Source organism: Hyperolius riggenbachi, chromosome 3, assembly GCF_040937935.1.
Source record: "Hyperolius riggenbachi isolate aHypRig1 chromosome 3, aHypRig1.pri, whole genome shotgun sequence".
Taxonomy (NCBI): Eukaryota; Metazoa; Chordata; class Amphibia; order Anura; family Hyperoliidae; genus Hyperolius; species Hyperolius riggenbachi.
In genome coordinates, this window is record NC_090648.1 from 74,639,979 (window position 1) to 74,654,658 (window position 14,680).

The 14,680-nt window shown below is 45.8% G+C and overlaps 1 protein-coding gene across 3 annotated transcripts in view; it reads left to right on the forward strand.

Annotated features, from left to right (window-relative positions):
- Positions 1 to 14,680, forward strand: part of TYK2 (tyrosine kinase 2) — a 114,188-nt gene that overhangs the window by 33,308 nt on the left and 66,200 nt on the right. For all 3 annotated transcript variants that reach the window (XM_068274388.1, XM_068274390.1, XM_068274389.1), the window contains exons 3-4: positions 5,068 to 5,247; positions 6,930 to 7,053. In XM_068274388.1, coding sequence (XP_068130489.1) covers positions 5,070 to 5,247; positions 6,930 to 7,053 — 302 coding nt within the window. In that variant the 5' untranslated portion in view covers positions 5,068 to 5,069. The remainder of the gene's footprint in view (positions 1 to 5,067; positions 5,248 to 6,929; positions 7,054 to 14,680) is intronic.

Here is a 14,680-nt window from a genome sequence, read left to right on the forward strand (position 1 = left end):
AAAGAGGCTGCCATCTTCATTCTCTAAACAATGGCAGTCTGGTCTGACTTCTGTGCTGTTGCTCTGCCTCTAATGCTGGGTACACACAATGCGTTTTTTTTTCAGTCAATTTTCCGTCCAATCGATTTTTTTGATTTCCCGTTCAATCCACCTACCTTTTCTTATCTATTTCCATTCACTTCTATGAGAAATCGATCAGAAAAAAGATCGAAAATAAGATCGGACATGTCGGAAATGATCTATGGGACCATCTATCTGCTGAAAAAATGTATGGTGTATTCCCAGCATAATACTATAAGCCACTGGCTTAGAATGATGCAGATCAGAGGGTTTGATTCTGCTCTGACTCCACTAGCTGGATGCTTGCTGCACGAAGCAGGTTGTTTTAGTGCATGGCACTCAGCGCCGAGCACCGAAACTAGGCTACACCATAGCAGTGTCCGTCATCCAGCCCACCCTGCACCCATCTCACCCTCGGCAGGGGTGTGACTCAAAAACAACTAAAGCCAAAAGCTTAGCATCAAAGCCAGGCAAGTGGTATTAGTTATAAAGCAGTGAAGATTGCAGCAGGGCTGTGGAGTCGGAGTTGAGGAGTTGGAGCAATTTTGGTCGGTGGTTTCGTAAACTGAGGAGTCCAATGATTTTTGTACCAACTCCACAGCCCTGATAGAGCTGAAGTGTCTGAGTAATTTTGGGTACCTGGAATTGGAATCGGATGATTTTTGTACTGATTCCACAGGCCTGGATGGCAGCCTCCATAGTCCTCTCACTTCAGATCCTCTGTGGAGGTAGTGGTGATTGGTGAAGGGCCTTTCAACCTCCTGGTTTGATTGTTTCATAACCACCGACAGCCACTTTGCAAATGCCTAGTAAACTGCTAGATGGCGTTTTACACATTTGCAAGTGTCAGTGTAAGCAAAGCCTAAGCCAAGTATTGCAGGCAGTTAGTTGGCATTTTGGAAAGACATAACAGCGGTGGGCTGATTCAGTATTCCTTTTATTGCCTGTATATTTTAATGAATTGTATTGAAAATTGCAGTACTTTGAGATTCAAAGATCACGAGTGGTTTCAGAAATTGCGAAGCTGCTCTGTAGTGGCGCCCGGTTTATCAAGCAGAGACCACCCTGCAGTCCTTTTAGAAACCATCACTTTTACTGCAGAACAACTAATGCAGGTGAAACTCGAAAATTATAATATCATGTAAAAGTCCATTTTTTTCAGTAATTCAATTTAAAAGGTGAAAATAATATATGAAATAGGAACCCTTTGCAGGTGTTTTGGATTACTTAGCTGATTAGAGTCTGACACTCAGAGCCTAGACTATTGAACCTTTTCACAATATTCTTATAGTCTGAGATTTTGATTTTGTCTTTCTCTTAAACTGTAAGCCATAATCATCAAAAGTATACCACATAAAGGCTTGAAGTATCTCGCTTTGCATGTAATGAGTTTGTATTATTAGTTCCACCTTTTAAAGGGGTACTATGGCGAAAAATTGTAAATATTTAAATATGTGCAAACAGACAAATTAGTATGTTTTTTTTTTTCCAGAGTAAAATGAGCTATAAATTACTTTTCTCCTATGTTGCTGTCACTTATGCTGGATACACACCATGAGTTTCCGCGTCGAATGCGTCCGTCAATACGCGTCGATTTTGATTATTTCCGAGCATTTCCGAACGAATTTCGAGGATTTTTAGGTCGAGTGCCATGTAAAGTATGGCAAATCGACCTAACGATCCATCGAAGCTTGAATCGGACATGTCGGAAATAATCGAATCGACGCGTATCGACGGACGCATCGAACGCGGAAACGCATGGTGTGTATCCAGCATTACAGTAGGCAGTAGAAATCTGACAGAAGGGACAGGTTTTGGACTAGTCCATCTCTTCCTAGGAGATTCTCAGCAAGGCTTTTATTCTTTAGAAAGATATTCCCTAAAAATGATTTAAACAATGATGCTGGCCAGCTTCCCTGCTCGCTACAGTTTTTTTTTTTGGCAGTTGGACAGAGCAACTGCCATTCACTAAGTGCTTTTAAAAATAAATAAATCCCTGAGAATCCCCTTTGAAGAGATGGACTGGTCCAAAACCTGTCACTTCTGTCAGATTTCTACTACCTACTGCAAGTGACAGCAACATAGGAGAAAAGTTATTTATGGCTCATTTTACTCTGGGAAAAAAAAACATATATATTTGTATATGTTTGCACATATTTTAAATTTAACAATTTTTCACCATAGTGCCCCTTTAAGTTGCATTATTGAAATAAAATGACTTTAGCACGATATTCACATTTTTCGAGTTTCACCTGTAAATCAAACACAACAACTTCTTCTCAGTTCCCGTCCAAAATACTACATTTCCAGTTGATTATGTCCAGTTGACTAAATCTATTGATTTAAAGAATGGTTCAGAAAAACTGTACTGTTAATGGGCACCTAGATATAGGTTTGTGTATATATAGTATTCACTATAATTGCAGCTAGTGGTTTGTAGCTGCTACAGACCTTTCTGTGTGCTGTGGCCTTTATTCCAAATACAAGTGACGTGGATATTCAGTTCTCTAATGGACATCTACATAAACAGATGGATGAACAGACGTGCGGGAAAGTTCTTTGCTTTCTGTTTTTCAGTACGGTACATTTGCTCTGTAATGGGTTTTCTTTGCTTATTATCGGCTGATACAGGAGAATCTGTAGAGCTCCACGTCTCTAATGAATAAATCACTCATTGGCTTTCATTTTTGGTTTGAAGGCATTGCATTGCAACAGTCACAAACCAACACAGGCAGGCCATTTTAAATGCACCAGGCCCATATTATTCAGGATTAAAGGAAACCTTTATGGAAAAAAGTGCCCCATATGGGTACTTACCTAGATAGAGGGAATCCTCTGGAAGGGGTTCTGCTCTTTCAACTGGGCCTTAGCGGCGCCTCCCTGCTACAGCGCAGCGCAGTGCAGTGTTTTGGGGGATGCTGGCGCTGGAATGGTGAGGGGGTGGGGAAACCTGTCGATGATCTAGAGTAGAGGCATAGCTAGGGTTTTCAGCGCCCGAGGACAAAGACAGTTTCTGCACACACACACACACCCCCTCTAGACAAAATGGGCGTGGTCATGCATCAGAATGTGGTGATGGGTGGAGTCAAATGTACAAATGCTGTTTAGATAGCTCTATGTGCCCCTTTCCCCCCCCCCCCCTATAAATAGCCAGATGTGCTTGTTTTTTCTGCTGCTGTTAACGCTTCTGCAGAGGGAGGGTAAGAAGCAGGGGCACTTCCAGCAGCCAGTGATCCACCTCTCATGGACGTGGGGGAACAGTGGCTGTGCTGGTCGCCCTCACAGTGCTGGACCCAGGGACACATGCAGGGCTGTGGAGTCGGAGTGGAGGAGTCGGAGCATTTTTGGGTACCTGGAGTTGGGGTCGGTGGTTTCATAAACTGAGAATTCGGAGTTAGTTGGAGGATTTTTGTACCGACCCCACAGCCCTGGACACGTTTCCCCCCCATGGCTATGCCTCTGATCCAGAGGATTACCTCTACCCAGGTAAGTACCTAAATGTCTGTCTTTTTTCCTCTCACTGGTTTCCTTTAAAGCAGTGGGATTAGCTATACTATGCTAGGGAAAAAAAAACATATATAAGCAGATAAATACTTGATCTACTTACATAACACATGTATTGTACTGTCCACGGTTTGATTTCAGTGAATCTTATATAGTAAATGAAGAGAATTCTGTTCCTGGTGGGAACCATGTCTTTTGCCCACAATTTGGGCTAAATCCTGATGTCATTTCTGCCCTTTACTTTTTTTCTTTTCTCCTCCACTCGCTGAGTCACCTCAGCCTTGCTTGTAAACACAAGTGAGCAGGGGATCATATTTCAGATAAGCAGCTAGGCAGGGAAATAAATGGAAGAAGAGGAATATATTATAGATAAAAAGAACCCACAGCATGCAACTGTTTGGCCCTGACTACTAAAGGGTCAGTGCTCCTTTTTTTTTTAACCAATAAAGTTTATTAAAGCATATAATACATGTGCAGGCAAATACTGTTATTGTAATGGAAATCATAAATAAAAGTAATGAGTACAGATATGAACATGAAACCATGTCAGGTTTAAATGACACATAGCTAACATTTACATTCTGCATATCCGCAAAATATTTACATAGTAAGGCACATTCATTAACATCATACAAAATTCAGCATAAAAAGGTGAGTATATGTGCTAAATGAAGTTTCAAGAGCAGTAAGGGCTCGTTTCCATTCGCATAGGCAATACAAGTGGATGGTATTGTTTCCACTTGTGCGTTGTGCGGGTGCGTTTTTGTATGCGGGGGTTTCGCGTGCGGCATGAATGCGGGCGAATCGCCCGCAATGTATTTAATAGGGAAATCGCATGCGGCTTTGTCATGCGGTTTTCCCCGCGATTTCGCGTGCGTTTTCGCATGTAATGATATGGCAATTTACACAGGCAGTGACATGGTTAAATTCGCCTGCTTCTTAGCCATGCGAAATCGCGGGGAAAACCGCATGCAGAAACGCATCCGCATGCGATTTCGTCTGCGGTGGAATCCAGGCGATTCCGCACCGCAACAGTGGAAACGAGCCCTAAGGGAAAAACAGCGTTTAGCATGTTTATCATTAGCATCTTTATCACATAATACACTCAGACCAGTTGCTGTTGAAATGTGATGTTTATGGCGACACTCCCGCTTTAAGCCTCATACACAGATGAGGCATGACACCCGGCTGGGATAGTGCCTTGATCCCTTCCTATGTGGGGAGGGGGCATTAGCGGCACGGGAGTGACGTCACACAGCGGGTGGGTTAAGTGGGAAGAACAATGTTCTCAGCCGAAGCGATCAGCTGGGTATCCGACACAGGCAGTCGTTAACGGCCACCTTGACCTAGTTTTATCTAGCATGTGTACAAAGCTTTACGTAGACGTGTGTTAACCACAAAGGGTTTCTGCATTTGATGCCTTTCTTACTTGCGTAACAATGTTATAAAGCAGAATGTTAATCACTCTTTAATGGTTGATTCTTCCCTGTTGTCTCCCCCTAGTGATGGCTCTGTGTCAGTGTGCGGTAAAGCACAGCGATTCTGATATGGAGGGCTGCACCTTCACTGGAGCTGGGCTCAGAGTCTATCTATACTGGAGCAATGGGAAGGAGCATTATGTCAGCTTTACCCAGAGTGTGACCACCGCAGAGGAGATCTGTATTCACATCGCCCAGAGGCTTGGTAAGACCCCGATAAGACTTTATACTGCAGGGAAAAGAGAGCAGAATTCATCCTACAACTAGCTTACTCAGTCAGGAGGAACTGACCAACCAGGTGACACTGATAAAGGAGGAGCTGTGTGACATGGAGTCTGTTCCTCCCACCACAGATTGACATAGACAGTAGGAGCTGTGTGACGTGAGGTTTGTGCCTCTCACCAAAGGTGACGCAGATGGGAGATGCTATATGACGGAGTGCACCTCCCACCACAGGGTGACACAAACAGGAGATATTGCATGACATGGGGTCTGTACCTATCACCACAGAGTGGTATAGACAGGAGGAGCTATGTGACACGAGGTCTGTCCCTCCCACCACAGGGTGACACAGACAGGAGATGCTAGATGACAGGGAGCCTGTCCCTCCCACCACAGGGTGACACTGATAAAGGAGGAGCTATGTGACATGGAGTCTGTCCCTCCCACCACAAGGTGACACAGATAGGAGGAGCTATGTGACATGGAGTCTGTCCCTCCCACCACAGGGTGACACAGACGGGAGATGCTACATGACATAGGGTCTGTCTCTCCCACCACAGGATGACACGGGCAGGAGATGCTACATGACAGGGAGCCTGTCCCTCCCACCACAGGATGACACATAAAGGAGGAGCTATGTGACATGGAGTGTGTCCCTCCCACCACAAGGTGACACAGATAGGAGCTATGTGACATGGAGCCTGTCCCTCCCACCACAGGGTGACACAGACAGGAGATGCTACATGACGTGGGGTCTGTCTCTCCCACCACAGGATGACACAGGCAGGAGATGCTACATGACAGGGAGCCTGTCCCTCCCACCACAGGGTGACACATAAAGGAGGAGCTATGTGACATGGAGTGTGTCCCTCCCACCACAAGATGACACAGATAGGAGGAGCTATGTGACATGGAGCCTGTCCCTCCCACTACAGGGTGACACAGACAGGAGATGCTACATGACGTGGGGTCTGTCTCTCCCACCACAGGATGACACAGGCAGGAGATGCTACATGACAGGGAGCCTGTCCCTCCCACCACAGGATGACACATAAAGGAGGAGCTATGTGACATGTAGTCTGTCCCTCCCACCACAAGGTGACACAGATAGGAGGAGCTATGTGACATGGAGTCTGTCCCTCCCACCACAGGGTGACACAGATAGGAGGAGCTATGTGGCATGGAGTCTGTCCCTCCCACCACAGGGTGACAAACGGGGGATGCTACTTGACATGGAGTCTGTCCCTCCCACCACATGGTGACACAAACAGGAGGTATTAAATGACATGGGGCCTGTACCTCTTACCACAGGGACACGTTCAGGAGTTGTGCTGTGACATGAAGTCTGCACCTCCCAACACAGGGTGACAGACGGGAGGAGGTAAGTCGCATGGATTCTGTCCCTCTCAATACAGGGTGACAAGAGGAGCTATGTGGCCTTTTACAGTGACAAAGAAAATAGGAGCTACGCAGCAGATTCTGTTTCTCCCACCATAGGGTGACACAGACAGTAGGAGCTAAGTAACCTGTAGTCTGCCCATCAACCTTCCTTCCCTCTCCATAGAACAGCATGCACTACCTGAATAAGTATAAATAACTGTGTATATACCTCCATACTAATGTCTTAATGATTACATTGTGTTTTTGTTTTGTTTTCGGTGACAGGAATCACTCCTCTCTGTTATACATTATTTGCCTTGTACGATGTAAATACAAAATTCTGGTATCCGCCCAACCATGAGTTCAAAATTACCAAAGAGATGAAGCTGCTTCTCCATTTTAGGATGAGGTTAGTAGCCGTGATCTCTTGTACTGGGTGTATTTTTCTCCCTGTTTAATGTCCTTTTACTCCAGATAATCTGTCTGTGAATTTGTAGGAACTTCCTGTTCAAGAATTCTATCCTCAGCATTTCTTCTTTGCTCTAAAAGATTATTTATACCATTAAAAGCTATTACCACAAAAAAAAAAAATGTTGGCAGCAGAACAGCATTCAAACAGTTAACACAGCACTTTCTTTTTCAGTGGGCAACCCATGTGATATCTTATCTTTTTGTTTACTAATTGTAGATGGCAAAGGAATGAAAATCTGCCGAGCGGATCTGTCAAAACCAGCCTTATTAGCCTGCCGACAGACTGTAAACACACAGAAACTGTCACTAGAACAGCCGCACCGCGGGCGGGTCTGACGACCTGTCGTTTGAATAAATCAGGCGTGTGTACGCGCCTTTAGCAACATGCTGAAACTGACCTGCCACACATAGCAAAAGCAGAGACAGCTGAGAAATGATCACTAGATAGATTTTAATATATAAATATACAGCAGCTATACAATAAAATGCAATCGCCGCTTTCAGAGCAGATACACTGTACTTTGGGAACTTGTAATTTGTAAACAGACAATATTACTTGTGCACAAAAGCAAATATGATTACTGTATTGGTAATAAAAAAAAATAGGAAAACACATTTTTATTGAATGTTATGTTTTATCCCACTTTAAATCAACATATTTATTTTTTTATTTAACGTCACTATAAGGATCTCTCATGCTTTATATAACTGCTCCATGTAACGCTTTCCATTACTTTTATATCATTTCTCCCTTTTGCATCATATTTCTTCCTGTGTTTATCACTGTTATTTCCCATGAGGATTGCCTTTGTTACCTTGGTCTGTAACACCCACTGTCCACATGACTCCATCTGTAACTTCCACTATTGCTTCACATACAATAAGTCCTCCATTCATGTGCCTCAGTTTACTTCACCTCCCTACAAAGACCGGTATTGCTTAGTGGACCTGAACACTTGCACAGGACAGAAGGAAAATGTAGAGAAATGCATCCTGAAAGAATTTAGAGAGTTTAGCCTGTTTAAAGGACAACTGTAATTAGAGGTATATGGAGGCTGCCATGTTTATTTCCTTTTAAGCAATACCAGTTACCTGGCTATCCTTCTGATCCTTTGTCTCTAGTACTTTAAAGAGAACCCGAGGTGGGTTTGAAGAATATTATCTGCATACAGAGGATGGATCTGCCTATACAGCCCAGCCTCTGTTGCTATCCCAAACCCCCCTAAGCTCCCCCTGCACTCTGCAATCCCTCATAAATCACAGCCACGCTGCTGACTAACAGCTTGTCAGAGCTGGCTGTGTTTATCTCTATAGTGTCAGTCTGCTGCTCTCCCCACCTCCTGCAGAACTCCGGTCCCCGCCTGCATCCCTTCCCTCCCTGCTGATTGGAGGGAAGGGATGGGGCAGGGACAGGAGCTATGCAGGAGGCGGGGGAGCAGCCGAGACTGACACTACAGATGTAAACACAGCCTCACAGCACGGCTGTGATTTATGAGGGATTGCAGAGTGCAGGGGGACCTTAGTGGGGTTTGGGATAGCAACAGAGGCTGGGCTGGATAGGCAGATCCAGCCTCTGTATGCAGATAACATTCTTTAAACACACCTCGGGTTCTCTTTAAGCTTAAGACCCTGAGCAAGCATGCAGCAGATAAGGGGTTTCTGACATTTTTGTCAAATCTGACAAGCTTAGCTGCATACATGTTTCTGTTGTGATTTGGACACTACTGCTGCTAAATGGACCAGCAGGGTTGCCAGGCAACTTGTATTGCTTAGAAGGAAATAAATATGGCAGCCTCTATATAAAGGTGCGTACACACGCACTACCAGCAGCAACGATGGGTCCGCCGGACCCTCCCGCTGGGCGGTCTTTAGCCGACAGTAACGTTTTGGCGGACTGATAAGGCCTTATCAGTCCTTATCAGTCTGCCGACAGTGCGTACACATGCGCTACTGTCTGCTAAAAGACCGCCCAGCGGGAGGGTCCGGCGGACCCGTCGTTGCCTCTAGTAGTGCATGTGTATGCACCTTAACTCTTACTACAGTTGTCCTTTAATTCCCCCTCATTTGTGTCTAATCACAAGTAGTAATTTGATCCTCCCCTGTGTCACATGACCCTATGGCAGATAAGCTCATTAGAAAGCACAGGCTGTAAACCATATGTCTGCTTCCATGAATCAGGAAGTAGAAACTGTGCAGATTTACTTTAGGATTTGTATCAGCTGTAACAAATACATGTTTTTTTTGTTTAAAGGTTATTATGCTGTTGTGTATCTCTTAAAGCAGAGCGGAGGTCTGAGTACCTGGGGCTTCTAGCAGTCTATTAGGTTACTCGCTGTAGTTCTGCTGTCCTTCAGAAAGCCGCTGTCCCCTCCAAAAGTTTCCCAGCCACAGCTGTGGTTGCAGGCTACTGCGCAGGCGCGTCTGTGCACCTCTCTGGATCATACTTCCGTTGCTGGAAGCCTTCTGCCCTTGTGAAGTTCTCAAAGATTTAAGCTGCACAAGTGCAAAGCGTGATGGAGAGTGGCCTGCGGATGCACATGCGCAGTAGTCTGTGACCGAAGATGTGGTCGGGGGTCATTCGGAGGGAAAAGCAAGATCCTATAGTGCAGTGGAAGGACCTGCTAGGGGCTAGAACAGGCATGGGAAAACTTGGCCCTCCAGCTGTTAAAGGGAAGGTTCAGGCAGCGCTTAAAAAAAATAAATATCCAAATCAACTTACCTGGGGCTTCCTCCAGCCCGTGGCAGCCAGGCTGTGCCCCTGGCGCGGCTGGCCAGGTCGGGCTCGCCACCGGAGACCACCGGGAGCCTGCGGAGCGGCGCCAGGGGCAAAGCCTGGCTGCCACGGGCTGGAGGAAGCCCCAGGTAAGTGGATTTGGATATGTTTTTTTTTTTTTTTTTAAGGGCTGCCTGAACCTTTCCTTTTAAGGAGCTACAAGTCCCACAATGCATTGCAGGAGTCTTACAGCCACAGTCATGACTCATAAAGGCAAATGCATTGTGGGACTTGTAGTTCATTAACAGCTGGAGGGCCAAGTTTGCCCATGCCTGGGAAGAACACCCAGGTAAGTAAATCTAATCTCCCCTCCCACCTTGGATCTCCTTTAAAGGAAATCTTAAGTAAAAGAAAAAAAATGCAGTTAGTTACCTGGGGCTTCTTGCACCAGCCATCCTGTGCCAGAGCCATCCTTCTGCGACCCTCCAGCAAGCAGCGGCAATAAACTGCCTTTTTTTTTTTGTACTTAAAGGACAACTGAAGTGAGAGGTATATGGAGGCTAGGAATATGTACAAAACCCGCACACCATGAAAATTCATTTGCAAATGAAGTGTATTGAAAAGCACATCGCTGTAGTCGCTCCCTGCATCTATCCCACTGAGAAAGGACATTCTGAAACGCCGCATCTGGGTAATGCAGCGGGGTTTGTGCCTTGCTCTTGCTTGATTGTTTTTGATTGGGACTCTGTGCGTTCCTCTGTATTGTTATTGTCTGTTTATTGTTATACTAGCCAGCACTCATTGTTATAGTTACAGCAGGTGCCTCATCCCATGATTCCCTGCGTGCATTATTGCACATGTATTGTACCTCTTTCTGCAGTACCCGTACTTACAATTGCGGCTGTGTCTTGTATATAGATTGTATTTATGCCCTGTTACCTTGTCATCCATTTTAGTGATTGATTTGTCAGTTCATACGCTTTTCAATACACTTCATTTGCAACTGAATTTTCATGGTGTGCGTGTTTTGTACATATTCCTAGTTCCTCATTTGATACACAGCACCCAATTGAGTGTTATACTTTGTGTTCTTATGTAAGCATTACCTGCATATGGTGTGAATCTCGTGTTTCCATTGTCAGGTATGTGGAGGCTGACCTATTTATTTTCTTTTAAAGTGGACCCGAACTCTTGCACAGGACAGAGGGAAAATATTGAGAAATACACCCTGTATGTATTTTAGACAGTTTAGCCTGTCTTACTCCACCCTCATTTGTGTCTAATCACAAGTTGTAGTTTGATCTCTCCCCCGTGTCACCTGACTGCCACGGCAGATAAGCTCATTTGAAAGCATAGGATGTTGACAATATGTCTGTTTCCTTGAAAGCAGGAAGTAGAAACAATGCAGATTGCTGGGTTTGTATCAGCTGTAACAAAGAAATGCTTTTCTTTAAAGGTTATTATGCTGTTGGCAGTGTTCTCCACAGAAATATTATCCAGCCGGGAGGCATGAAAAGGTAGCCAGGTGGCATGAAAAGGTAGCTGGGTGAGGTAAAATGAGAGAATGCAGGGCTGGCTCTTCTCTGCACAACTCTGCTTACAGCAGAGAAGGAGGTGAGCTGATGACAGCCGGGTGTTCACCAAAACTAGCCGGGTGGAACACCCGGCTAAAAGGGGAGAACGCTGGTTGGGTATATTTTAGAGCAGAGAAGAAGTTCTGAGTTCAGGTCCACTTTAAGCAATACCAGTTGCCTGGCAGCCCTGCTGATACTCTGCCTCTCCTTGAACGGGCACGCATCAGATCAGGTGTTTCTGACATTATTATCAGATCTGACAAGATTAACTGCATGCCTTTTTCTGCTGGGATTCAGATACTACTGCAGCCGATTAGACCAGCAAGGCTGCCAGGCAACTGGTATAGCTTAAAAGAAAATAAATATGGCAGCCTCCGTAGCCCTCTCACTTCATTTGTCCTTTAAAGTGTTCCAGAGATCAATAAAAAGAAAAAAAATATACATACCTGGGGCTTCCTCCTGTCGGTCCCTCAGCGCCGTACTCCTCCGCCGCCTGGATCCTCCAGTAGATGCACCGTTATCTCGGCCAGTCGTGCAGGTGCAGTCCGGCCCAAATGGCTAAGAGAGAGGGACATCTACCACAGGCTATAGATGGAGGGGGATGGCGAGGGGCCGATTAGCCTGAAGGGGGCAACTTAACCACTTAAGAACCACAGGCTTCCCCTAACCCCCCCCCCCCTCCAGTGACCAGGCTATTTTTTTTTACAAATAAGTGCTCTGCAGCTTTAATGCCCCCCCCCCCCCTTTTCTGCCCACCAACAGAGATCTGTGTTGCATGCATGTTTCTGGTGTGATATTTTTTTTTTCCCCTCCTCCTTCCCTGGCCCAGCCAACCAATCGCAGCAATCCTGTCTCATAGGCATTAGCGTATGAGAGGGGACCGCCATCAGAGCCTCTCTAGGGGACAGCCGAGTGACAGGGCTGTCTCCAGTACAGCGCTGCCATAGATCACAGTGCTCTACATTGTAAATAGGTGGCAGAGCACAAGCGGGAATGTGTGCGCGATCCCCTGCAAAACCCTGCCCCAGGACTTGTTGCCTCTCGGCGTTAGGCAGTGCTCGGGCTGTCACCTTCCCGACGCCTATTGGCGTTAGGCGGTCGGGAAGGAATTAAACCCCATTGCTGTCAAACACTGTTAGCCGTAGTTCGGTTCTGTAATAGCCAAACTCCGGCACCCAAATTATACACTGGGTGCCGCTATCATTGCAGTTAACATTGAGTTCTATGGCGGCACCCCAGGTATCATCCAACCGTGGGTGCCCAAATTCCCTGCTTCGCCTTATTCCCCCTTTCTCCACCAAAACCATAAAACCATCAGTCACATTTTGGCCACCCACCTATCTGGTAATTACCAATGATAGACCTACAATCCCATGGCATGTGTTTTACACGGCAGACACATATTTGCTAGTGTATGTAATGCAGCAGCCAACACATGTAACACCTATATGAATCTACCTCTAACATTTTATGAAGTTCCTATCTACATCCCCCTCTGTTGTTGTTACTATTATTATTTAGAACTTACTGTATATAATGTCGATTATCTTCTGCAGCGGTATTCAGAGTCTGTAGCCTTATCAGTTCACTGTCCTTCGGAGGAGCTCACAATCTAATGCCTACCATAGTCATATGTCCATCATAGTCTAGGGACAATTTTAGGGGGAAGCCCATTTCCTGTATTTTTTGGCCATCGATCGATTCTATAGAATTGATCAAATCGGTAATCAATTCTTACTAATTCCCCAATCGATCGATTTGCAGCTGATTTTGATGGATTTGATCTATCTGACAGGATGGAAGATCTATGTCAGAATCAGAATCATTTATTTCGCCAAGCATGACAGGGTCATGCCTGGAATTGGATTTGGCACATGCAGAGCTCAGCAACAAACACGACAGTGGTGCAGTATACAGGAGACATACATGATAACACAATTAACACGACAGTGGTGCAGTATACAGGAGACATACATGATATCACAATTAACCAGATAATGCAGTTGCATTTAACAAAAAAAATAAAATAAAATAAAAATACTACTGGTAACGATGCCAGTCTATGAGGACTGTGTACAAAAGGGCAGCCAGGGCCCTTACAGTTCCAAGCAGACAGAATGTCTGTGACAGGGCCAGTCTGTGAACCTAAGATGGTGGGGGTGGAGGTAGAACATGGGATGAGTTCAGGAGGTTGACGGCAGAGGAGACGAACGAGTTCCTGTGCCTCGTACTCCTGGTGGGGATGACCCGGAATCTCCGCCCTGAACGTAGGCGACTGAAGTAGCACTGGCCAGGGTGGGAGGGGTCTTTTGCTATCTTCAGCGCTCTAGTGCGTAGTCTCGAGTTGTAAAGTTGGTCAAGTGAAGGGAGGGGTTTCCCGATGGTTCTCTCTGCTGATCTAATGACCCTCTGGAGTTTTAGCCTGTCGCTAAAACTCCAGTTCCTTCCTCGTCGGAGGAACCAGCGTACCAGACCAGGATGGAAGAGCAGAGGATAGATTCTGTGGTGGCAGAGTAGAATCTTGTGAGAACCTGATGGGGCATGCCAAACTTTTTCAGCTGGCGGAGGAAGAAGAGTCTTTTCTGGTCCTTCGCCAGGGTGGAGTTAGTGTTAGCCTTTCATCCCAGGTCATTTGAGATAGTGGTGCCCAAGAGACGGACACAGGGAACTATCGCCACTTCAGTGCCTTCAATCTGGATTGGTAGTGGTGGGAGAGCTTGCTTCCTTAAATTGATAATCATCTCCATGTTTTTTCCTGTGTTGAGGACCAGCCTGTTCTCCCTGCACCAGTGACAGATTCTGTCTACCTGTTGACGATAGGCACTCTCATCATTCTTTGTGACAAGGCCCACGATGGTGGTGTCATCTGCAAATTTGATAACTTTGACAGAGTCCGCTGTGGATCTGCAGTTGTTCGTGTAGAGGGAGAACAGCATTGGAGACAAGACGCAGCCTTGAGGAGCCCCCATATTGGTGGTCTGTGGTAGAGAGGAGATGTTACCCAGCTTGACAGATTGTGACCTGTTGGATAGGAAGTCTGTGATCCAAAGACGTAGGGTGGGATGTACCCCGAGTGCTGCCAGACCATCCTGCAGTGTGCATGGACAGATGGTGTTGAAGGCCGAACTGAAGTCCAGGAGGAGTATTCTGGCATAAGAGTCTGGCCTGTCCAGGTGGTCGCCAATGAGCTTCAGGCAGATATTAATGGCATCATCGGTGGACCTGTTTGCTCTGTACACAAACTGGAATGGGTCAAGAAGGGGCATGGTGAGGGACTT